Consider the following 22,505-nt stretch of genomic DNA (forward strand, 5'->3'; position numbering starts at 1 on the left):
GCAAGATGGCGGCGCCCAGCGAGCGGTGCTGAGCGCGGCCGGGACGAGGTTGCTATGTCGTCTGTCGTGATGTGGCGCGGCTGTCGCCGGCTGTGGTGGGCCCACTCCCCGCCCGCTCGGCTCCCACGACCGCCTCCTGTGGGTGCTGGGGGCGGCCCGGTGGGGTCATGCGGGCGCCGGGCCTATGCCCCGCCGGCAGGTGAGGGAGCACAGGGGAGGCTCCAGCGCCTTGTGAGGAGGGGGATCCTTCCCTGGGGACCCTTCCCTGGCGTCACCCGGGACTGGGCTGGGACCGGCACGGCCTCGAGGGGATCTCGCTCCCCACGGCCGCTGAGTGGTGCTGAGGCTCTCCCCTGTGCCGTTAATTAATTTTTATTAACGAGCCTTGCCGCTAATGTGAGTTTGGAGCAGGTAGGGTTCGCTGGCTGCACGGCCGAGCCCTCATCGAACCATTTTGCTACACTTGTTTTTGTTGGGTTTTGAGGATTTTGAGGGAATGGGACTCAGACGAGGGGGTTCAGGTATGTTCTGGCCCGTGTATCCCATCCAAAGACTTTGCTGGAATCGTGTGGGTATGAGAACAGCAAAATTAATTTCATTTTGTCGGAGGTGAGGCTGCAGAGCTGTGTTGACTCATGACAAAGTTTTGGGAGTCACTGATGAGCCTCGGGGCTCCTCTGGGGTACACACATTTTAATCTGTTTTTAGAACTGTGCCCGAGGCCCCGAAGCTCACAGGTCACCAAGCCTGAGAAAATCCTTCCATTTCCCCAGGGAAATTGTGCTGGTTTTAGCCTGGAATAGCAGACCTGCAGCCTGACCTGTTTGCTGTGCCCTTCCCGACACAGATTTATGGGTTTGGGATTTACAACCTGGTTGCTGTTGTCAAGGGAATGGCTCGTGGATTCTTCCTGCCTTGTGGGAGGGGTGTGAGCCTTTGGGATGGGTGTGATCCTGCTCTCACAGTGTCAGGAGTGCTGGGAGCCAAGGATGCTGCTCCTAAAATCAGACCTGAAGTTTTCCTCAGGCTCACCTTGTAGGTGGGGCAAGTAAATTCCTGAGCTGGACTGGGATGTCCTTTGGGGATTAACTTGTCCAGTGTCAGTGTAGTTGTAGAATCTGGAAAGGTTGACCCTGAAGCAGAACTCCTGAGGAGAGGTGGGACAGACCTGCTTGGGAAACCAGCTCTGCCACACTCTGAGCCCCCAGCCTGGCAGGAGTGCAGCTGGTTCTGTTTGCTCCCTGCTGAGTGCAGCTCACTGCAGCTCACAGCTTGGCAACTGTGGATGGAGAGCTGAATTTTTGTTACCAGGCCACCTCGACAGCACCAAAGCTCTGTCTGTTCTGAGCTGTGATGGGGAGCAGGGGAAGGGGCTGAACATTCTCTGTTTGCCCTCTGAATGTTCTCTTTGCCTTGTGTTTCTGTCCCCAGAGAGGAAGAGGTTCTACCAGAACGTGAGCATCTCACAGGGGGAAGGTGAGTGTGGCCACAGGGATGGGGATGGGATGGGGGGGCTGATCCCTGGGAGAGGTGTCATCACCCACAGCACATCAGCACCTGCAGCCTAGACTGTGTCAGGGCCAGGTTTGTCACCAGCTGCTGTGTCCCCTCCTCATCTGCAGCAAAGCTGCACAGTGGCAAGCAGCTTCCAGGACCAAGCGATGGAAAACCTGAGTATTCCTGGTCCCTGTCAGCTCCAGCTCTGCATCTGCTCCCACTGTGGGGTTGTCTGTTGTTCCTTAGTGCCTGCTCCTCTTTGATTCCCCAGGATTTCTACTCTGATTCCCCAGGAGGCTTTGAGATCAACCTGGACCACCGGAAGCTGAAGACGCCCCAGGCCAAGCTCTTCACCGTGCCCAGCGAGGCCTTGGCCATTGCAGTGGCCACAGAGTGGGACTCCCAGAAAGACACCATCAAGTTCTACACCATGCACCTGGTGAGCACGGCAGGGTGCAGTGCTGAGGCCTCCAAATGCAGGCTGTGGGGGCAGCAGCTTGTCCTGCTCCTAGTGAGCAGAAAGTTGGGGCTTCCTCTGGGCTGTCTAGGGGGAATCTGTGCCACTAGGGGAACTTGAGAAGGGGCTGGACAGTGTCATTGGGAATAGTGAGGGGCAGGAGGAAACTGAGCTCTGGAGCAATCCATGCTCCTTTTCCCTGCTGCTTAATGAGCTGTTTCCAGGGATCCTGAAAGATTTGAGAAGATATTATTATATTAAGCACTTTGTGGCCCTCACCCCTCAGTTATTCATCTGCCACAAATCCCTCTGCTTCTTCTTGGCATTGTACTGTGGAAGCTGCTGCTTGTTCAAGCCTGGAATAAGAATAACAGCATTTTCAACTGCTTTTATCCCCAGACCACCCTGTGCAACACAGCGCTGGACAATCCCACACAGCGAAACAAAACACAGCTGATCCGAGCAGCCGTGAAGTTCCTGGAGACAGACACGGTCTGGTATGAGATGGGGACCCAGCTGGAGCTTGGAAAGAGGGCTGGGTGAAGTGAGGGAAGGCATCTGCACTGCCCCAGTCGTGGCATGGCTCTGATCTGTGCTGGCTTTTGCCCGAGGGTTTGAATTAGTTTAGATCAGTCCTGCATGTGCAAACCTGGTTGGAGTCTGTGCTCCCACAGAAGGATCATTGGATTTGGTCCCCCGTTGAACACTGGGCAAGGGTGAGAGCAGTTGGAAATTAAGATCTTGGAGAAAAGAAAACATCTTTGAAAGGCCTGTGGGGATCTGTCAGCCAGTCCCTGGTATTCCTGTGCCAGTGCAGATAGCTCAGACTACTTGTACCAGTCCCAAAATGCCCTTCATTCCTTAAAGTCCCTGTGAGCTGTAGGATCAAGCTCCTGTCCCAGCCTCCACAGTTCCTGTGGAGAGAGAGGAACAGGTTCCCCACCTGCCCCTGTGGCTTTGGCTAGACTGGGGGAGCTGAGCCACTGGGCAAGGAGAAGCAGGAATGGCCCCACAGAGAGCTGCAGTGGGGTTTGTACCCTCCTCTAACTGCTAAATCTCACTTCAGTCTGTGGCTTGGGGCTGCCTGCAGTTTTCAGCTGGCTGTTTTGTAGTAAGACAGAATTGTCCTTCCTGGGATAACCAAAAGCACTGAATTTAGGGAAGAGTTGGGGGATTGTTCCCTGTCACTGCTGCCTGTGTGGACAGCGGGTCCCTGGCCCACCTGCTGTGGGTCTGGTGGGGTCAGTGTCCTTCCCAGAGGCCTGTCCCAGCCTGGGGGGGACCATCCAGTGTGGTTTTGTTCTGTCATGTCCCAGCTATCGTGTGGAGGAGCCTCCAGCCCTGGCAGAGCTACAGAAGAATGAATGGGATCCTGTGGTTGCCTGGGCTGAGAAAAGGTGAGAGCTCAGAGGGTTCCTGGCTGCTCAAGGCCCTGCCCTGCTCAGCCCAGGAGCTCTGGTGCTTTATGAGCTCAAGCTCCATGAGCCCTGGGCTTTGCTGAGGGTTTGGGTGATCATTGCAGGTACAATGTGACAATTGGCTCCTCCACCAGCATCCTGGGGCCAAACATTCCAGCCAGCACCAAGGAGACCTTTGTGAACCACCTGGCATCCTACAACATGTGGGCCCTGCAAGGTGAGTGGGGCTGGGCCACTGAGGAGGAGGTTCCTCTCCATGGGGAGGAGTGACTGGAATGTTTTTCTTCTCCTGCTCCAAGGGTGGAGGTTTATGTTTTAAGTCTGCAGGCCAGGCCCTGACCTGCTTTTGTCACAGGCAGGGATTCTCTTCAGTGCCACTGGTGTTCAGGATCTGACTGTGCTGTCCCATGGGCTGCTTGCTCCACCTCAGTACAAATAACTTCTTTAATGCCAAACCTTCTAATGATTTAATCCCTAGCTTTGTTGTTGCCAGGAAAAGAAATCAGGCTTAGTACTCCAAAGTGCCCACACTGTGCACTGTCCTCACTTTTTTATCCTTATATCCCACTTAATCTTGCCTGAATCATCTGAATGCCACCAAAAGATAAAGAAATGAAGGGAGGTTTGCTTTGCTCCAGCCCTGAATGAGCAGCAGGCAGTGAAACCCACAAAAGACACAGAATGCTCGAGCCTGCATGGATATCTCTTCCCTTTGCACAGAGAGGGGTTGTGGCAGAATACCAGGAGGTGGTGTCCAGGGCATGGCCTTTGTCACTGTGGTGGCAGGGCCAGCACAATGCTCTGGTGTTAACCACAGACCTGAGTGCCCAGGTGCAGGTGGGAGGATCACTGTCCCTCCCTGAGGGGGTACCACAGCCTGCCTGTCTCTTCAGAGTGTGTGAAGATGCTGCTGTAATGCTGCAGAAAACAGCCATGAATCTTGTTTGGTTTGGGTTTTTCCCTTCCAGGTATAGAATTTGTAATCACCCAGCTGAAATCGCTGATTCTGTCCATGAGCCTGATTGACAGGCACATTACAGTAGAGAAAGCTGTGCTTCTGTCTCGCCTGGAGGAAGAATACCAGGTAAATTATGTTACAAAACAGCCCTATAATTCAAATAGCAATAATCTCAGCATGACAAATGCATCCCCCACCACAAATAACTGGCAGGGGAAGTGCCTGCTATAGCAGGAGACGTTCCACTCCACCAGTCTGTGTGTCTGAGAGCGTTTGGAGCGTGCTGCTGCAGAGCAGCACCACGGGCACAGCAGCCCAGAGTGCTCCCAGGGCTGCCAGTTTCTTTTCACAGAGCCCAGATGGCTGCTTTTCTCCCTCTCTAATCTAAGTGCAAAGTTGTGGCTGACTTCTCCTGCTGAGGGTTATCCAGCCTGGAGGCTTTGGTAGACACCAAGATATCAAGCTTGCTGGAAATTAGCTTGGTGTGAAGCTCTCTTTGTCCCAAAAGTGGCTGAAGTTGGGAATCTTTTCATCCTCCCGTTAAGAGGCTTTGCCTCAGACTCCAGCACAGATGAAGCACATCCTGATCTCGAGATATCCCTGCCTCAGCAGTCAAGGATCATCTCAGTTCCTGAGGGGGGTTACCTGTGCTTCACAAACATGAGAAGGGAAGCTCAGAGTTGCTGAGGTGCTTTGGGTGTGATCCATGTTCCTCCTCTCCTTCAGATCCGGCGCTGGGGCAACGTGGAGTGGGCCCACGACTACGACCTGTGTGAGCTGCGTGCTCGCACTGCAGCTGGGACTCTCTTTGTTCACCTCTGCTCAGAGAGCTCTACTGTAAAACACAAGCTGTTGCAGGACTGAGGCAGCTGGGCAGGGCACAGAAAGAAAATGTCCAGCTGGGAATTGCTGGCCTGACACAATGGATGGTAGCTACCTTCCTGCCATTCCACTTTTCCTGGGATCAGCTTTGTGTGCTGTGGTTTTGTGGGCAGCTCCTCAGTTGGATTGCCTGCTGCAGTGCAGCACACAAGGAGGAGAGGTCAAGGTGAGTCTCCTCTGAATCCTCAAGCCAGCAGCTCTGTCCTTTCCTGGTGTCTGTAACTCATCAGAGGAGCTCCCACGGCAGAAGCAGCTTCCTGGGCAGGGCACGGCACAGACATACCCAGCATATGCCACATGTCTTCATAGCTGCCAGCTCCTGACACACACTTGTTATGGAAATCTGAAAACAGACTCCACTGCATCTGTTGTTCATCCCTCGGCGTGCCTGTCTGTAACACCAGGGTCTCTGTGTTCCATTAAAGACTCGCCCCTGTGAGGTACCAAAGCTGAGTGTCTTTGTCTTTGTCTTACTCACCACACTGTGGGGTGGGTCCTGAGCTGCCAGCTTGTGGGCAGGTGCTGGGATGGCCCCGGGTATTAAAAATCACAGACCAGAGCAGACACTAACTACTGTGTGAACCATTCCATGCAGCTGAGGAGGTAGCAAGGAGACAACTGAGTAGTCCTGGAGCAAGAGGGGTAAAACCTGGGCTGCAGCCATGTTCAGAAGCACAGAGCACGATGAGCTGAATCTGTGTTTGACAGGCAGCATCAGCCACGGGTTTTTCTGAGACCAGCCCTGCCCCTGGCAGCACACAGAGCCACCCTCTCGTTTAACCTTCCCACCTTCTCCTTGCTGCCTGCCTGGAGCAGCAGCGCCCCGGCCGGCAGCGTTCCTCAGGAGCAGCCTGTCACCGAGCAAGGAGGGGAATTAATGACTCCTCACTCGGCTGTCGCTCCTGTGGAACCATTGATTTCCCTTCCCGCTGGCTGGGGGCTGCTCTGCTCACGCTGCAGAAAGCTGATTGCGAGAAGGGCTGAGAGGATGAGGCTCCCAGGCATGCGGAGCCCCCGCCAGCCTTGTGCTTGCTGAGCTGGAAACCTGCTGTTATCTCGGGGGTGGTTTGATGGAGAGTGTTCCTCTCCTGAGCTGCTGCCTCGTGCCAGCAGCTCACAGGTTCCTGCCACTGAGCTCGCAGGTACCGAAGCTTTCAGGCATTATATGCTACAATGATTTGGTTCAATCAGCTCACAGCTGATCCATAACCCCTTGTGACCAGCTCTGAGTTGTCTGCACGGGCTCTGTGCCAGTGTGATGGAAGAGACAGGGCTTTGGATGCTTTTCCAGAGTCAAGAAGCAGCTTTTATTTGCAGTTTATGGTGGGATGGAAGAAATGTGGATTTGGACTGAAATGTCCCAGGCAGCTTGGCCATGGAGAGGCAGCTGTTCCTGCTGGGGGCTGTCCTGTGTGCCCCAGGTGAGGCAGCTCCCCAGCCCTATTCTTTGGGCTTCACCACTGTGCTATCCAGCTCCTTCTGCAGGGTGTCCATGAAGCAAATGATCTTTTCGATGCAGGCGCGGTTTCTGTCGCTCTCCCTTTGGAAAGCCTGGACAGATTGAAACCGAGCAGTGAATCTGCAGGCAGCTCAAGGTCCAGCAAAGACCTGGGAGTGCCTCTCCTCACAGTGCCCCATCCCCCTGAGTGTGAGGGTCTCTTACCTTCTCTCTCACTGACTTCTGCCACTGGTAGGTGTTGGAGAGCATGTCGCTCTCGCGCTTATCAATCTTGCGCAGGCGAATGCTGTGGGACACGCTGGCGATGTTCACAACGGTGACTTTGTCCTCAAAGAGCTGGGAGGTGACGTGACAGGATGAGAGGAGGGGAGAGCACACAATGAATGAGCAGCACAGCAGTGCTCACAGGGAGAAACCCCCTCTGTCTCAACCGGGCAATTCCTTTCTCATTGGGATAAACCCAGGGCTGTACCCTGGAAATTGGGCATTATCCCTAACCCAGGTGGGGAAACAGAGGCAGCAGCCTTGGCCCCACATGCTGGAATGGGGAGATCAGTGCTGCCATGCAGCTGGTGTGGAAGAAAGGCTGAATATACTCCAGCATGCCTGGAAATGGAAAATCACACTTGGAAGGGATTCCTGCACTGCTGGCACTGGCTGTAAATCTTCATTTTTGGAGAGTCCCTGCTTCTAATGGAAGCAGTGACTTCCCTCATGGCTCTAAATAGAGGGTGGCTTCGCTAGCCCATAATGAGGCTCCTCCTGCAGCCAAGTGCAGCTGTTGGGTAAATGAATTCCCTTCTCCATGGGAATGGATGGCAGTGAAGCAAAATGGGTGCAGGGCAGCGGTGCAGAACCAGCACCATCTGCACAGGCCATAAAGCAGCAGCTCCCTGGGGGCTCAGGGGTCTGGTTTGTGTCTGTCAGCTCGTGATTACCTGCAGTGACAGGGGGCTGGGATAATCTGGACAGAGCAAAACCACGGCTAATGCAAATTTAAGTAATTTAGCCACTAAATGAAGGAATTATGGAGGCAAAAAGGGCAGCAGTGTTGCTGAGTGGAGCACTGCAATGGTGTTGGTGCTTTTGGAAAGGCTCCTGGGATCTTTGTTTGCACAGCAAGACTGAGGGCTCAGTGGAAGGCTCCATTTAAAGTGCTGTGTCCTGCCTCCAGATCAGCTCGTGGGCTCAGGAGCTCCAGGAAGGGATTTTGAAATCACTGAGGCAAACAGAGCCCTGGTGTAAGAAATTCAGAGCAGTGTTGGGATTCTGCTGAGGGAGCAGGGAGAGTCTGAACAAAACCAGCTGTGAGGGAGTGCAGCAAAGATGCTGCCTGAGTGCCTGGAAATCAGCCAGAGCAGTGAGCTGTGCTGGAGGCAGGAGAGAGATTTCCTCAGCACCTCTCCTGGGCTGCTGCCACCAGCTCTGGCAGTGCCCAAGGAAACCTGCAGTGCACCTATCCCTGTCCTACCCAGTGGAGATGCTCAGAGGCACCACAGTTCAGCCAAGCAGCTGGACCCTCTAGGAAGGAGGTTGTGCTGTGGTTCAGGTGTGGCTCTGGCAGCACTGGGCCTCCTGGAAATCCTGGCCCTTCAGAGAAGAGGCTACAGCCTCGTTTTCTTGCCTACTCTCTCACAGTGATGAATTGTTTTGGTGCCCTCACCGTTCGAAGATCCTCTGGAAAATCCTCCTCAAGCTCAAAGAGGGCGATTTTCTTCAGGATGGCCTGGACAATCTCCATCACATTCTCAAAGTGTTGATTTTCCAGGTCCCGGCACTGGTTAAACGTACAGAATGTGGTTAAGGAAAAAGCTGAGCACCCCACTCATCTGTGGGGATTAAATCACCTCCTGTAACTGGGACTGAGTGCCTGCACAAGGGGATCCTGCAGAAATGAGCCTGGCTGCTCCCAGAGGCTGCTGTGGGGTCAGGATATCAGGATACACACTCTCAGTTCTGAATCACACTCTGAGTCTCATCTTTACAGCCCAATATGACAGAGGACTGAGAGAGGACCTGGGATTGCCAGGGAAATTGGAAGAGGCCTCCAGGTGACAGCTGAGCTCTGACTGCACTGCAGTTATTTGCACCAGGCCATCAGATTTCTAGATTTAAAGCAGCATGACCTGACACTCAAGCTTTTCAGTATTCTCATATAACTTTTTTTCAGCCATCATCAAAAATACAAAAATGAACACCATTTAAAGAGTATTCAACCAGAATTGTAGATATTTCATTTACTATGGCAGGAATGTACCTAGACAACAATCTAACCAGATCTTCCCTCTGTTTTGTCTTCTCTGCATGGAGAAGAAAGGAAGATTCCCAACAGGGTGAAACTGCCTAAATCCTACAGAATTCCAGCACAGAAGAATTTAGATCTTTCTGTGCTCTCCAGAGTCTCCACATAAAGAAGATAGGCACCTTAAATGACCATTCTTCAAGGCTAGGAAAAGATATTTTCTATTGATTAAAATAAAAAATAAAGTTTTTATACTGGAGGCTCATTTTTGGATTTAGAGGTGAGGTGTAGGTGCATGACTGGGAGGTCCAGGCCAACCTACTGTGAAAAGGATATATCCCTTGGATGTTTTCAGTGAATGTTGATGCTATGACATCAAGCCTTCTTTTAAAATCCTGTAACAGTTCCTTAACAAAGGGGAAAAAGAGGAAATAACACAATGAAAACTTGCACAAACATAACAGGGAGTCAGGGAGTCTAGGAGGAATCTACAGCTTACTGTAATTTGGACTCACTGCTGTGATTAGCACAGTCAGAAACTGAACTGCCTCGAGCATTTTGTGTGTCTGGAGTAAGCCAGGGGAGCCTTTGTCACCTAAGCAGTGCCTGGAGAGGGTTCATTCCCATCCCCTGCCTTGCTGCAGCCTCCTTGTCCTTGGCTGCATGGAGAGCCTCTTGTCAGAAGCACAACCCCTGCCTGGGCTTTACTGCAGCTCTTGGTTTAGTCCTCAGAAATTAAAATTGCAGCTGCCTGTTCCCCCTCTCAGAAATGGCTGATGGAGAATCTGCGAAGTGCTGCACTTAAATGTCTTGGTAGCTTGAATCCTGCAAATCCAGCAGGGCACACAGGGAGGAAATATTTCTGCTCATCCCATCAGATATGTAAGGGCCAACTCAGAAAACACTAAAAAGGCAAAATCCTGATGCAGTGAGGATCCATTTTGAGCTGCTGCTTTCTGCCATCCATGCTCACAAAACTAAACTGCTGCACACAGGCCACAGCTCCTGCCTGCTCATTTTTAAACAGATTATTTTGGGTTTTTTCCTCCGATGAAGATGCTCATCAGCAGCCCTGCCCTAGTTCTTGAGGAAAAGTCTGGGGAGGAAGAGGCAGCTATTATGCAAGCAAATGCAGCAAGCTGAGCAGGAATGTGTGTAATCTTATAGCAAAGATCAGCTTCAAAGAATGACACCTCTAGAATTCCAAATGCATACCCCATGCTATGCAGCAGCTTGTGCAGACCTAGAAAGTGATTGCACAACCTCCCTGCCTGTGAAGTGTGGGAAATCAGCCTGGAGAGATGTGATGGACATGCTGTGCTCTGCTCTGTACAGAACAGAGACCTGCTGGAAAGCAGCAATGTCCAGGGCCTGATCTCACTCCCATCAACTTTGAACAGAGAGAGGAAAAGATGGGGGTGAAACATTTTCCTGAGTGGAAATCCTGTGCCCCCCTCTTTGTGAGTAAACTGCTACACAGGGCTGCAGTGACAGAGAGGTGACCCCACAAGGTTCTGGCTGTGAGTGCCACAGGTGTGAGCTTGGATCTCACCTCCAGGTCGTTGGATACCAGAGTTTCCAAGAGCATCAGTGCATGCCACAGCTGCTGGATCTCCTCCTTGCCCTGGGCTCGTTTAGAGTCAGCGATTTCACCACTCCCGTCCTGATAGAGCTCATCCAGCCTCTGAACAGAGAGATACATGAATTATAGTTTGTGTTCAGCACTCCATTGCAATTTAATTAACTTGTTACACGTGTGAGAAAAGTTCCTGCTGCTGATTAGCTGAAATGAAATGTGATGATTCAGGGAAGTCTCCAGATTTACATAGTGGGTAGTCAACAGTTCTGAGCTTTGCTACTGCAGGGGCATTGGGAAAACTCTTCCTCATGCTCCACTCAGCACAAGACTTTGCTCCTTCTATGCTTCCCTTCATTTCCAGCAAAAAAGAACAATATTTAATTATTGACATTGCAGGCTGTGAAGAAGAAATTAACAATTGTTTTGGAGAAAGAAAGGCAGGTGTAAATCCTGATCCACTTCCTGCCAAGGAGAATCTTGACTGACTTCCAGTATGGTCAGGATTTAGTATTCTGAATATGGAATACCTATCATTGCCTGCCTTCCTCTTACAGCAAGGATTTATTGCCCTTCAGAATTATGTATTGATGTCACTTTTGTATCAGGCAAGATTTATGTTTGCTGGGATCAAAAAAAAAAAAAAAAAAGGAAAAAAATCCTCTTGTGCTGAATGTGTTATTTTCAAGTCTGTTTAAAATCAGTTAACAATCAACTAAAAAAGGAGGGAAATGTATATGTTTTATTATGTCTAATCCACTTCTCCTGAGTGGGAATGGAATGGGGTGAAATAAAGAATTCTGTTAAAAACCCCTGCCAAGGCTTGTGTCTGGAAATGGGGTGGATTACCCAAAACTTTGCAGTTTAAAAGGGAGAAGGGGAGAGCAAGGTGTCTTCTTTTCGAATGTAAACAAGTTAGGAGGCTCAAAAGGCTCCAGAGCCACTCAAGCTGCACCTCTGGGAGCAATAACTTCAAAGTTCAAGGCCTTTAATCCTCCATAACCAACTTCAGAGAGCACAGTGATTTTACAGGTTACCCAAGTTTACATGAAAGGATTACAGACAGACAAACAGCCCTAAGAACAGCTCACAGACTGCAGTCTGCTGGGGCCTCTGTGCCTTTTGAACTCCTCCAGCAATTTTAAATGGTGGGGAAATGATGTTAAAACACTGTGGTTAGTTTTGATACCAATTCCTCTAATATTTATATGAAAACTGGCAAGCTGAACCCTGTGTCCTGTTTATAGAGAATCCCAGAATCCCAGAGTGGTTTGGGTTGAGGAAGACTTTCAAGATCATCCAGGGTAGGGGCACCTTCCACTGTTCCAGGTGGCTCCAAGCCCTGTCCAGCCTGGCCTTGGACACTTCCAGGGATGGAGCAGCCACAGCTTCTCTGGGAATCTGTGCCAGGGCCTTTCCACCCACACAGAGAAAGATTTCTTCCTAATATTTAATCTAATTTCTTCCTGATATCCCATCTAACCCACTCCTCCTTTAGCTTAGGCCATTCTCCCTTGTTACCCCTTGCAGCCCAATCCATCGCTGAGCCTGTGGGTCAGACAGAGGTGAAGGGGTAAAATCTGCCCTCAGCTGTGTATCTTTGGGTTTTGTTGTTGTTTTGCAGGGTTTGTTTTGCTGGTTTAGGGTTTTTTCATCGAAGATACAGTGAGAATTCAAGCACAACTTCACTGAATATTCAAACCAAACTTTTGGTTGGAGTGAGATGCTCTTTAAGGTCCCTTCCAACCCAACCCATCCTGCATTCCGTGACTCTGGTGGTGCTGCCAGCCCCTGAAGCTGCTGGCTGCAGATTTCCAGCATGAATCAGCAGGGTTCAAGGCCCTGGGAGCAGAGTGACTCAGCAGCTGCCAGCCTGTGACAGGCACTGCAATAAAAGTGACCTGGTTTCCAGCGGGAGCCAGCGCTTGTGACTCTGCTGGTGTCACTTGTCAGGGCCTTGCTCTCTCAGCTGACAGTGCCACCAGGCTTTAGCCCTCCCTTATTTGCTTTTTTTTTCCCTGTGGAAACAAAATCATGATCAATCTATTATACATGGTTAGAAAGGGATCCAGCTAGAAGCGACGCCCTGAGCAGCCACAATGGGTGGCTGTGGTGGAGCAGAATGAAAAGAGAGTTTCTGCTTTAAAGGACTAGAAATGCATTAAAATAACTTTCTCTAATTTTTTTTTTGGTTATAGTTCTTTGAGCTGTTGTTGAGAAAATGAAGTGAAGCAGAAAATTACTTGAAAATGAACTGAATACCCTGCAATTTCCTTCCTTTTCTTCCTGGTGTTTCAATGAAGGAAGAGTTATTGGAGCTTCAAAAAGAAGGGGAGTAGCAGTAAACATCTATCTATCTAATTATCTTAAAAATCAACTTTATAAAAATATTTAAACTAAAAGGAAGGTTGAGCATCTCCATTTTCTTAAATATTGGTGACTTTAATGGTACAGGCTATAGAGAAATCATGTATCAAACAAACCAAAGTATAACATTACCGTTTCGTTCCGAGTCTCAAAGTCTGAGATTATTCTCTTGCTTTCTTCCTGGTTGACTGCCAGAATTTCATGGAGTCTTTTGTAGAATTTAGAGACTTCAGCTTCTCGTTTTTCATACTCTTCCAGCCCATAGTTATACAGGCTCTCACAAACTGAGACAAACTCCTCCTTGTATGTGACAGCAGAGTCAAGGTCTTTTGCTTGTTCAGTGGAGCAACACGTTGTGTTCCTTCTGCCTCTGCAAATCTGAGCAACAAGAGCTACGAGCTACTTCTATGTAAACTCTGTGGTTCTTGCTGGGAGCTGCCAAATATTCAGTCTGGGGCAGGGCTGGGTCACCCATTCACGTTTTATGCATGGGGTTTTGCTGCCTTAAGGGTATGGAGAAAGCTATGGCAACTTGAGGGGGGAAAAAGGCCTTGAGGAAGAGAAAAAAATACATTCACTTGTCTGACTCTTCTGACACAGCAGCAGAAGGAAGCCTACAACCCTATCTGTCTTCCCAAGTGTGAATACAGTGCCTGTGTAGTTAATAAATACAGCTCTGAAGCCCACAGCCAGAGCACAGAATAAACTACTGACTTGGTAGCATCACAAAAATAACGTCAATTTTTCTTCTGCTATTATCTTGGCAATGGAATTGTTTCTGGAGTCTATTGTAGTTAAGCTGTGATGCATTTTTCCCCAACAGTGTAATGCAATTTTAAGGAAGGTCAAGTTACTGGCCTTGACAATGCTCTATTAATCTGAATGAGAAAGGAAAAAAAGGGAAAAAAAAAAGTGTCTGCTTTCTGCTCCCCCGTGTAGGAGCAATGATCAGAAAAATGTGCTGGCCTGGAAAGTTCCCTTTGCCAGTTCTGGCAGGTTGTGAGATATGTGACTTGTATCACTCTGATGAGTCTGTTCCTATCTCCTACCACTTCAATTTCAACATGATTTTAGCAACTGTGCTCTTACAATCTAACAGACAGAGATTTATCTTCCAGCTCATTTTAAACTTTAAGTGGATTCCAGACTTAAAGAAAGTACAAAGTCTTGATTCTTGAAGGGTCAGGAAAGGAGGCTACAGAAATCATGTTTGATTCAAGGGAAGGAAAAGGAATATGGTAATTACAACGGTGAGAATTTAAAAAGCTGGGATCTCATGACCTGTTGGGGATAGAAATGAGTGGTTTTACAAATGGGATGTCTCAAGCTGGGATGGCCAGCTTGTCAGTAATATAAACCATTTGTTTGGAGCCCTCATATTTCACAAGATATCATGCCTTAAAGCTGTCAGTGGTCTTGCAGCCTTGCCGTGTAACTCTTGGTACTGTTCCAAAATTGAACACAGACTGTCTCAGATCTTAGATCAATGCAGCTTTCAGCTCTGGACAAAAGCAGCAGATGAAGAGTCCCTGTGGATGCACTTCCTTCTGAACTCAAGGCATTACCTGTTAGCTGTGGGTATTCCAAACCCAGCAAGGATATGCCTGCAGCAGCTCCTCCACTCCAGGGAGGGAAACCAGTTTGGTGGCTTCTCCTTCCTCTTCATGCAGACTGTCAAACAGGAATGGCCCATTCAGGTACTCAACAAAGGCTGCCTTTGAAGAGAAACAGAGCAAAATAAGTAAAATAGAGATGCCAGCCTGCTGGCAGCGCTCAGGATGTGTCTGTCCTGTAAGAGCCTCAGCAGCAGCAGCAGAACTGGGTGCAGACACGGTTACATGAACACAGCAGAAACACCAACAAGCCACAAAAGCACCTTGGAGTGAAACCCATCCCAGGGGCTTTGCTGTTACAGCTAAGGGTAGAAAACACTGTTTAATCTTGCATCAGATCACGGAGTCATAAAATGGTTTGGGTTGGAAGGGACATTAAAGATCATCCAGTCACAGCCCCTGCCATGGGCAGGGACACCTTCCACTCTCCCAGGCTGCTCCAAACCCCATCCAAGCTGGCCTGGAACTCTTCAGGGATGGGGCAGCCACAGCTTCTCTGGGCAACCTGTGCCCCTTGCCTGTGTAAGACATCACCACATACAAACACTGACTGCAAGGCTATTTAGCCTTTCAGATAAGGACTTGGTGAACTATGGGGAAGTACAAAGGGAAGAGTTGCAGCATCCTCCCTGGCCCTAAACACTAAAGTAAGCCACTCTGATCTTCTAGAGTCTGGAACACAGAGCCAGGCTACAATTGAAAGCACCATTCCACCTGGTCTTGCTTTCAGCCTGGTCACACGACTACAGTGATGTCCAAATTTCCTGGAGAATTTAACCATAAAACTAATGAAAAGCTTGACTTAGTGGGAAGGAGAAAAAAAAAGTCACTTCACCATGAAAATGTTAACATTTCCCTCAGACCTGTAATTTCCTAATCTCATGTGAGGCTGATAAGCTCCCTGGGTATGATTTACTATTCAGCTTTGCAGGGTTCTCTATCTGTAGTTTCATTGTTCAGCCCAAAGAATTATGCTCCCCCACATCATGTGTACTCCACAGCAGCTCCTGTTTCTACCCAAAAGATAAGAGTCAGAGATCACAGAGATTAATCTGAGCCTTGGTTTTAGCAGAGTCAAATTTAACCTCTCATTAAATCTTCAAGCAGGGAAAAGACAAGGCAATATGTGTTTGTGCTTCTTTCTCCTGGGACAGGACACAACCAGCCAAAGAAAACTCACCTGCTGTTGCTCCAGCTCTTTCTGCTTTGCATCTTCCACCTCCTGCAGAGCCAGGACCTGAGCCTCCTCTTCCTCCAATGGCTTAGTGAGATGTTGATACTTTAAAGCTGCAGCTTTTGCCTGAGAAATATAAATAAAATATTTGTATTGGATTAGCCTGCATTGCTCAGTGAGTCAGGGTGTAAGCAACTGATCTTTCTAGAACGTGCACCAGAGTGGCATCTGCCTCTCCATTCCCTCATGGGCTTTTTATTAAACTACTTATGAAGTTTTTAATCTAATCCTCATCCCATTTTTTGCTGGCACATTTATCTGTTTCTGCATTCAATGCATCTGAGATAATTCAGTCCCAGGAAGCTTTTCTCTCTCCATTTTCTCATCTTTAGAGTTTTTTGGGGTTTTTTTTCTCTTTTAGCAGGAAGTTCTATTTTGACTTCTAGAATCTGAGCTCCAATTTGATCAGTCAGCGAGGTTAATTCATTTTCTAGGGAGGAGCAGATTCTTTGGAGGAGTGGATGGCAAGGTAGTACCAGGGGCAAGAACCTCATTAGCTTGAAACTGAAGCTTGACAAATTTAAGTGTGCAATTCTCAGACATCCCTGATGAGCAGGGACTGCACTCCACGACCTGGAAAACCCTTCCAGTCCTGTGGTAAGAGCAATGCACATTCCAAGCACAGCTCCTGCTCTGTGCCAAGCAAATTTACAATTAATCATGTTCTTTGGTTACTAAAAAAAAAAAACCCCAAACAAACCCTGAACAAAAAATCCCATCTTTGTTCCTTTGAGTCCTGGGATGATAAAGCAGCTCCACAGGTGAGGATGAAGTGTCTTATTCTCAGAAATCAAAAGTGGGAAGTGCATCCAGGCACCTGCTTGCCTGGATTGTCAGGTTGCTGCTGAAACAAATCACTGTGTGAGCAGCAGGAGCACCAAGGCTCCTTCCCCCTGGATCCAGCTCTCCAGACTGATTTCCTCTGAGATTCTCTGAGAAAGACTTGCACTCACACTGCAGCCTCTCTGTGGCAACACGAACCAGGCCCCTCTCCCACACACAGCTGCTGATTTTCACAGAATCTGTGAAGACATCATGCTTCTGACACCTCTACCTCTCTGTCAGATTTGACAGAATTTGGCCTACAGGTTCACAGCTGTTATGTGGAAGCAGAATAAACACTGTGTGTTTCTGTGAGCCTGATTTCTGCAGGGAACCTGCCCCCAGTGCTGGAATATTGCTGGCACACCAACAAAGCAGAGGCTCTGTAAGATGCTGCTGTCTGATTTCCCAGGCAGGGAATGCAGAAATCTCACCGTGGACTTTCTCACCAGCTTGAAGTCCAAGTACACCAGGCTGGGAAGGTGAGCAACAACAAAGAGCCTGTAGTGCTCCTCACTGCAGAAAGGGTTCCCACTGAGGTTCAGTGTCTGCAAGCTTTTTAACCTCCTGAGGTAGATAACCTGTGCCAAAGGGAAAGAGCTCTGTGTTTCCCAGGGCTGGGGAAGCACAGCCTTGGAATTTATTGCTTTTATTACAGTTGAGCTGCAATATGCATTCTGCTCTGCTGCCAAATTCACATGACAGTCAATTATGAGTTTCTAATGGTTTTGGGAAAGGAAATACTTAAATTCACATTGGTAATATCTAGACAATTGGTGGAGAGAGAAGGCAGATGGGGTGCACAAATCACAGATCTTAAATTGGTAAGATGCCCTCAAAAGAACCCCAAATAAATCCTAGCCTCCCCCCTTTTCTCTTATGTAGCCACTTATTCCTTTTCTAGCTTTCATGGGAGCCAATAGGAATTTTGCCATGGCTGAGAGCAGTCACAGACCTGGGCCCCCACGAGTCAATAATCTAAAAGAAAAATGGCTGCAGTAAGCACTTAACACCAGAGGACCAAACCCATAGCTCAGACTGCTTAGAAATCCTAAAGAGAATTTTATCACCTAAGGAGGGGCTTGGACACAATGGCAAATGGCAGCTTTAGAATATCTGATCCTTCAGCAGGGAATATTTGCAAAGCCAGGGAACACTCACATTTTCCAGCACGGTCAGGTTATTGTTCCCTATGGAGAAAATCTGCAGCTCTTGCAGTGTGTCCATGTGCTCAATTGTAGATATTCTGTTACTGTAGAGACTGAGGTCCTGCAGTTTGACAAGAGTATCCAGGCCCTCAATTACTTCAATATTGTTGAAGGACAGGTCTGGGGAAGAATTTATAAATCAAACATTAAATTATTTCTTGCAGAGCACCCTGATTCTGCTCTTTAGTTCTGGGTGCAGGAGTTTATGTACAGATTTTTCTCAGGGGTGGTCCAGGCCTCACAGGAAAAGCTCAGCATTAAATGGTCCTTTATTCCCATCTCCTCCTTGCAATTGTCTGTGCAGCTTTCAAATGAGAGGAAAAGCTGAAATTAGTCCATGCAGAGTCCACATACACAGCCTGAAAGGGACTTCTGCCTCATGAGGAAACACAAAACAAGAGGTGGAGAGATGCCCTTAGAGGGGAATTTCTGTGATAAATCTGGCACTCTCTTGTTTCTTGCCACAGTTGTGGTCACTCCCAGAGCACCAAGACAAGGCAGCTCCATGTCAGTGGAGTTGTGCAAGGCTCACTTCAGCTGTTTCACTTATTGCAATGTCCTCCTCCCCTGCCAGAACATCTCTCCTAACACCCACACTCACCATGACTAAGGGCAGGATTTGCCTGAGGATTAGTACTGAGCGAGCCAAGAGCCCAAAACCAGTTTATGAGGTCTCTTGGGTGGCTGAGACACTTGTACAGCAGCAGCTGAGCCACTGCAGCCTTTGGGCAAACAAAATATGAGAGTGTGCCTCAAAACACTGTGCTCACACTGATCACTTGGTGATTCACAAGTGCCTCAGTCATCTCTGGAGCAGAACTGTGCAGACAACGGGGTGGAAGAGCCCATTAGACATTTCACAATGTGATTATGAGCTCCAGCTCTGCATGCTGAGGATATATTTAGAATTCCAGCCAGCAATGTGGCTGCAGTTCCAGGGAATGCTCTCAGCTGTGCATCTGTGTAGCTGCAAGCAGTCACACCAGGCCACAAGGATGGGCACTCCTTGGGACAGCATTGACACCCAGCCCTTAAGGGTTGTAGGATTTGGAATGCCTGCAGCAGCTTTGAAAACAGAATTCAGGCTTCTAAATCACAGAGGAGTTTCCATAAATATTCCTGAAAGTCACCCCTAAACACAATAGAAACCTTGGAAACAACATTGAAACCTCAGCTTCCTGTTCCTGCCACACCAAATGTATTGAACGCAGTTTTTAAACATTTGAAGGATTGTTTTGCAGCTCTGATAGTCAGGCATTTTGACATTTGACAGTCAAATGAGGAGACACACAGACAGCTGACAGCCTTCCCAGGGAAAGCTCCTATCAGTGCTGTTGAGAAGGTGACATGCTGCTTTATCTCAGATTGCTTTGCACCTGCACAGGCATCCACCCTCCCCTGCCTGTATCTCACCAAGCCAGACAAGGTGAACCAGACTCTCCAGACCTTCTATCTTCTCAATCACGTTGTTGTCCAGCTGCAGCTTAGTCAGATTCTCTAATGGCCACAGATTAGCAATCTGCAGGATGTCTAAAGCCACAGGAAAAAAAGAAAAAAAAAGAAAAGTGTGATGGTGTTCACAGGGGTCTTTGGATGAGGGAAGAGACGAGGATTTGACTCCATATTTCAGAAGGCTTGATTTATTATTTTATGATATATATATTACATTACACTGTACTAAAGAATAGAAGGAAAGGCTTCATCTCAGAAGGCTAAACTAAGAATAGAATAGAAAAGAATGATAACAAAGGCAGCTGGCTCAGACAGAGAGAGAGAGCCAGCTCTGCTGTGACTGGTCACTAAATCCAAACATCCACACGAGACCAATCACAGATCCACCTGTTGCATTCCACAGCAGCAGATAACCATTGTTTACATTTTGTCCCTGAGGCCTCTCAGCTTTTCAGGAGGAAAAAAACCTAAGAAAGGATTTTTCATAAAAGATGTCTGTGACAGAAAAGAAAATTGCTTTCCAGCTTTGTTTAGCAGCCACACTGCCTTGCACAAGGAAAACACGTCCAGTCTTGCCTGCAGGAGGATTTGCAGTGTGTGATGAGTGCCCTGGAGAGCTCAGAGGTGCCCTGGCTGGATGGGATTGCAGTGGAACAGCCCAGTTACCCCCAGTGTCCTGCTCAGCACACACTGCTCATCAATGGGGCCAACGAGGCGTGCAGGGGATGCTGAGTGTGGTCCTGCTCTCCAGAGCCCTCCTGAACCCACTGCCAGCACGCCCTGACCTTCATCCTCCTCTCCAGTTGCAAGCAGAGGTTTGGGATGAGCCTCAGCTTTTCCCTGCATCTGCAATCCAGCCGTGCCCAGCTCCTGCTGCTGGACATGATTCTCCTGCTCCTGGGATCCTCAGCACAGCAGAGCAGTTGGATTCTTCTCTTTCTGTGAAGGCTGCAGTCCAGAGCTAATCAATACCCCTGCATTTAGTTTCCTCCAAAAACAGAATCACAAGGGCAGGCTGTTGGCCACCACAGCAAAGGATCAGGACCAAGGTGACAGGAAATACAGAATATTCTCACTCCCATTCCTCTTTCCCCTGCAATGCCTTCCCAGAAGGTTTCATCTGCTGTCCTTATTTAGTGAGGGCACCATAAACCAAGGAATTGCATGCACAAAATATTCACACAATTCTGAATTTGCAAACAAATCCATGCAGGATCAGGTCAAGGGAACCTTTTCTAAGAAAATCAACTCATACACACATTTTACTGGAGCATACAAAGAATAATCAACTGAAATTGATTTCATCTGCTGTCCTGCTGTCCTAATTTAGTGAGGGCACCATAAACCAAGGGATTGCATGCACAAAATATTCACACACTTCTGGATTTTGGATTTGCAAACAAATCTGTGCAGGATCAGTATTTTCTAAGAAAATCAACTCATACACACATTATTTTACTGGAGCACACAAAGAATAATCAACTGAACTTACCCCCCTCCCTCAAATACTCAAATATTTAGCCAAATATTCTTCCTTTCCATTTTTTTGAGTGCAAGTTTACGACAGGTTTGACAGTAAGAGGCAAGCCATGGTAAACGGTGTGGATGAGCAGAGAATGCCATCAGGTCGGACTGTAAGCACCAAAATCTCCCAAACAGCTCCCACACAACCACCAGCCACGGCAGAGCCTGCCCAGGGCTGGGTTTGGCCACGAACTGAGGGGCCCAACAGGGCTGTGGCCTGTAGGTGTCACCACAATATAAATGTTAAATGAGAGCAGCAGTGACAGTGAGAGTGGGAAGTGAAGCAGCTCTGAAGTCACCTATCAGCAAAAACTCCTCTGATGAAGCTGCTTTGTACAGGTATGAGCAAAAGTCCAAGTCCAGATGTTAATTTTCACATAATAAATCCCAGCTAATAATGGTGGCTTAATTGCCAGTTACCCACTTCTATGAAAAGAAGAGGAAAAATATGTAAATATTCTGATACTCACTTTTAAAACTAATTTGTATCTCTGTCACAACGTTAACGTTAATACTTTCCTTTCTGGCAATATCTCCAAGGTCCTCTGGACACTTCTCCTCAATGGCTTTCTGAAGGATTTCATCATCAATAACATTTGGCTCAATATTATTGAAAAACTGAGTCATTGTGAGACAGAATCAGCCTTAAAGGATAGAAAAGAAAATAAATTAAATCTCTGCCTGGCAATGATTATAAAAATGAAAATAAATTAAATCACTTTCCAGTAGTCATAGAATCACAGAATCCCAGAATAGTTTGGGTGGGAAGGAACCTTAAAGCTCATCTCATTCCACCCCTGCCATGGACAGGGACAATTTCCACTGTCCCAGGGTGCTCCAAGCTCCATCCAGCCTGGCCTTGGACACTTCCAGGGATGGGGAATCCACAACTTCCCTTGTCAAGGCTTGACAACCCTTTCAGTGAAGAAAATTTTCATGGAAATTTAAATATCCCTAATCTTGCCCTGGAGGCAATGAGACTATTTGTCTTTTTCATACTGTGCAGGGTTAATGAATCGCTGTGAAGGACTCGAATCTCCAAACTTTTGCTTGTGTAAGATGTTTGTAATTACAGAGTAAGTCCTGATTTATTTGTGCATAGGACAGCGATGATAAATGCCAGAGTTGGGAGAGTTCTATTCTCATTCTGGCGTTTCATTAACAAACCAAACCTCTCTGTGGCTGTGTGCAGCACACACTGAAGAGCAGCAGGATCTGGGTTTATCCATCCTTGGCCTTCCTCTCTCTCTTTCTTGTACAATCACATTATTATTTGGGTTGGGAGGGACCTTAAAGCTCATTTTGTTCCACCCCTGCCATGGACACCTTCCACTGTCCCAGGTTGCTCCAAGCCCCATCCAACCTGGCCCTGGACACTCCAGGGATGTCACTTGTCCAGAGTTTCTTCGGTCAATGCCGGTTCCAGCCGCCCCTGCCCGGTGAATGGGAAGGAGCCGCCGCCTCCCGCACCCAGGACCCACCGAGGCCCCGATCCTGGCCCCACAGGCCTCTCACTGCAGGTTCCCGGGGGTCTGGGTCGGCTCCCGTTCCCGTTCCCGTTCCCGTTCCCGTTCCCGTTCCCGTTCCCGTTCCCGTTCCCCTTCCCGTTCCCCTTCCCCTTCCCCTTCCCCTTCCCCTTCCCCTTCCCGGTTCCCGTTCCCGGTCCCATTCCCTTTCCCGGTTCCCTTTCCCGGTTCCCACCCGCGCCTCAGCGCCCGTCGCTAAGAAAGCCCAGGTGTGTTGCTAAGGGAGGCACGTGACCGGCTCAGCCGCCAATGGGCGTGGAGGGGGTGGGG

General features: G+C 48.6%; 2 protein-coding genes across 2 annotated transcripts; one reads left to right on the top strand and one right to left on the bottom strand.

Moving 5' to 3' along the window:
* Window positions 1-9: 9 nt before the first annotated feature.
* ATPAF2 (ATP synthase mitochondrial F1 complex assembly factor 2) lies at window positions 10-5,660 on the top strand. The gene is made up of 8 exons (XM_063171644.1): window positions 10-199; window positions 1,432-1,476; window positions 1,791-1,936; window positions 2,354-2,451; window positions 3,271-3,351; window positions 3,477-3,589; window positions 4,341-4,456; window positions 5,057-5,660. The coding sequence occupies exons 1-8, from the start codon at window positions 55-57 to the stop codon at window positions 5,192-5,194; spliced, it is 882 nt and encodes a 293-aa protein (XP_063027714.1). The 5' UTR covers window positions 10-54; the 3' UTR covers window positions 5,195-5,660.
* An 835-nt stretch (window positions 5,661-6,495) lies between these two features.
* Window positions 6,496-22,472, bottom strand: DRC3 (dynein regulatory complex subunit 3). Its single transcript, XM_063171408.1, has 13 exons — window positions 22,411-22,472; window positions 21,180-21,353; window positions 19,147-19,263; window positions 17,687-17,853; window positions 16,960-17,106; window positions 15,650-15,769; window positions 14,459-14,571; window positions 12,989-13,163; window positions 10,466-10,597; window positions 9,250-9,320; window positions 8,335-8,458; window positions 6,876-7,007; window positions 6,496-6,763 (listed from the first exon to the last, which is right to left on the bottom strand). The coding sequence occupies exons 2-13, from the start codon at window positions 21,334-21,336 to the stop codon at window positions 6,653-6,655; spliced, it is 1,566 nt and encodes a 521-aa protein (XP_063027478.1). The 5' UTR covers window positions 21,337-21,353; window positions 22,411-22,472; the 3' UTR covers window positions 6,496-6,652.
* Window positions 22,473-22,505: the final 33 nt, after the last annotated feature.

The sequence above is a fragment of the Melospiza melodia genome, chromosome 18 (genome assembly GCF_035770615.1).
Source record: "Melospiza melodia melodia isolate bMelMel2 chromosome 18, bMelMel2.pri, whole genome shotgun sequence".
Lineage (NCBI taxonomy): Eukaryota > Metazoa > Chordata > Aves > Passeriformes > Passerellidae > Melospiza > Melospiza melodia.

What these genes read in the sequence shown, in the direction of transcription:
- ATPAF2 (XM_063171644.1), top strand. Translation starts at nt 55, where the DNA reads ATGTCGTCTGTCGTGATGTGGCGCGGCTGTCGCCGGCTGTGGTGGGCC. An exon ending in GAGCATCTCACAGGGGGAAG is followed by an intron (nt 1,477 to 1,790) that starts GTGAGTGTGGCC and finishes CTGATTCCCCAG; the next exon opens with GAGGCTTTGAGATCAACCTG. An exon ending in GCCTGGAGGAAGAATACCAG is followed by an intron (nt 4,457 to 5,056) that starts GTAAATTATGTT and finishes CCTCTCCTTCAG; the next exon opens with ATCCGGCGCTGGGGCAACGT.
- DRC3 (XM_063171408.1), bottom strand. Translation starts at nt 21,336, where the DNA reads ATGACTCAGTTTTTCAATAATATTGAGCCAAATGTTATTGATGATGAA. An exon ending in GATACAAATTAGTTTTAAAA is followed by an intron (nt 19,264 to 21,179) that starts GTGAGTATCAGA and finishes CTGTGGCTTTAG; the next exon opens with ACATCCTGCAGATTGCTAAT. An exon ending in GTGGAGGAGCTGCTGCAGGC is followed by an intron (nt 13,164 to 14,458) that starts ATATCCTTGCTG and finishes CTCTGCTGTCAC; the next exon opens with ATACAAGGAGGAGTTTGTCT.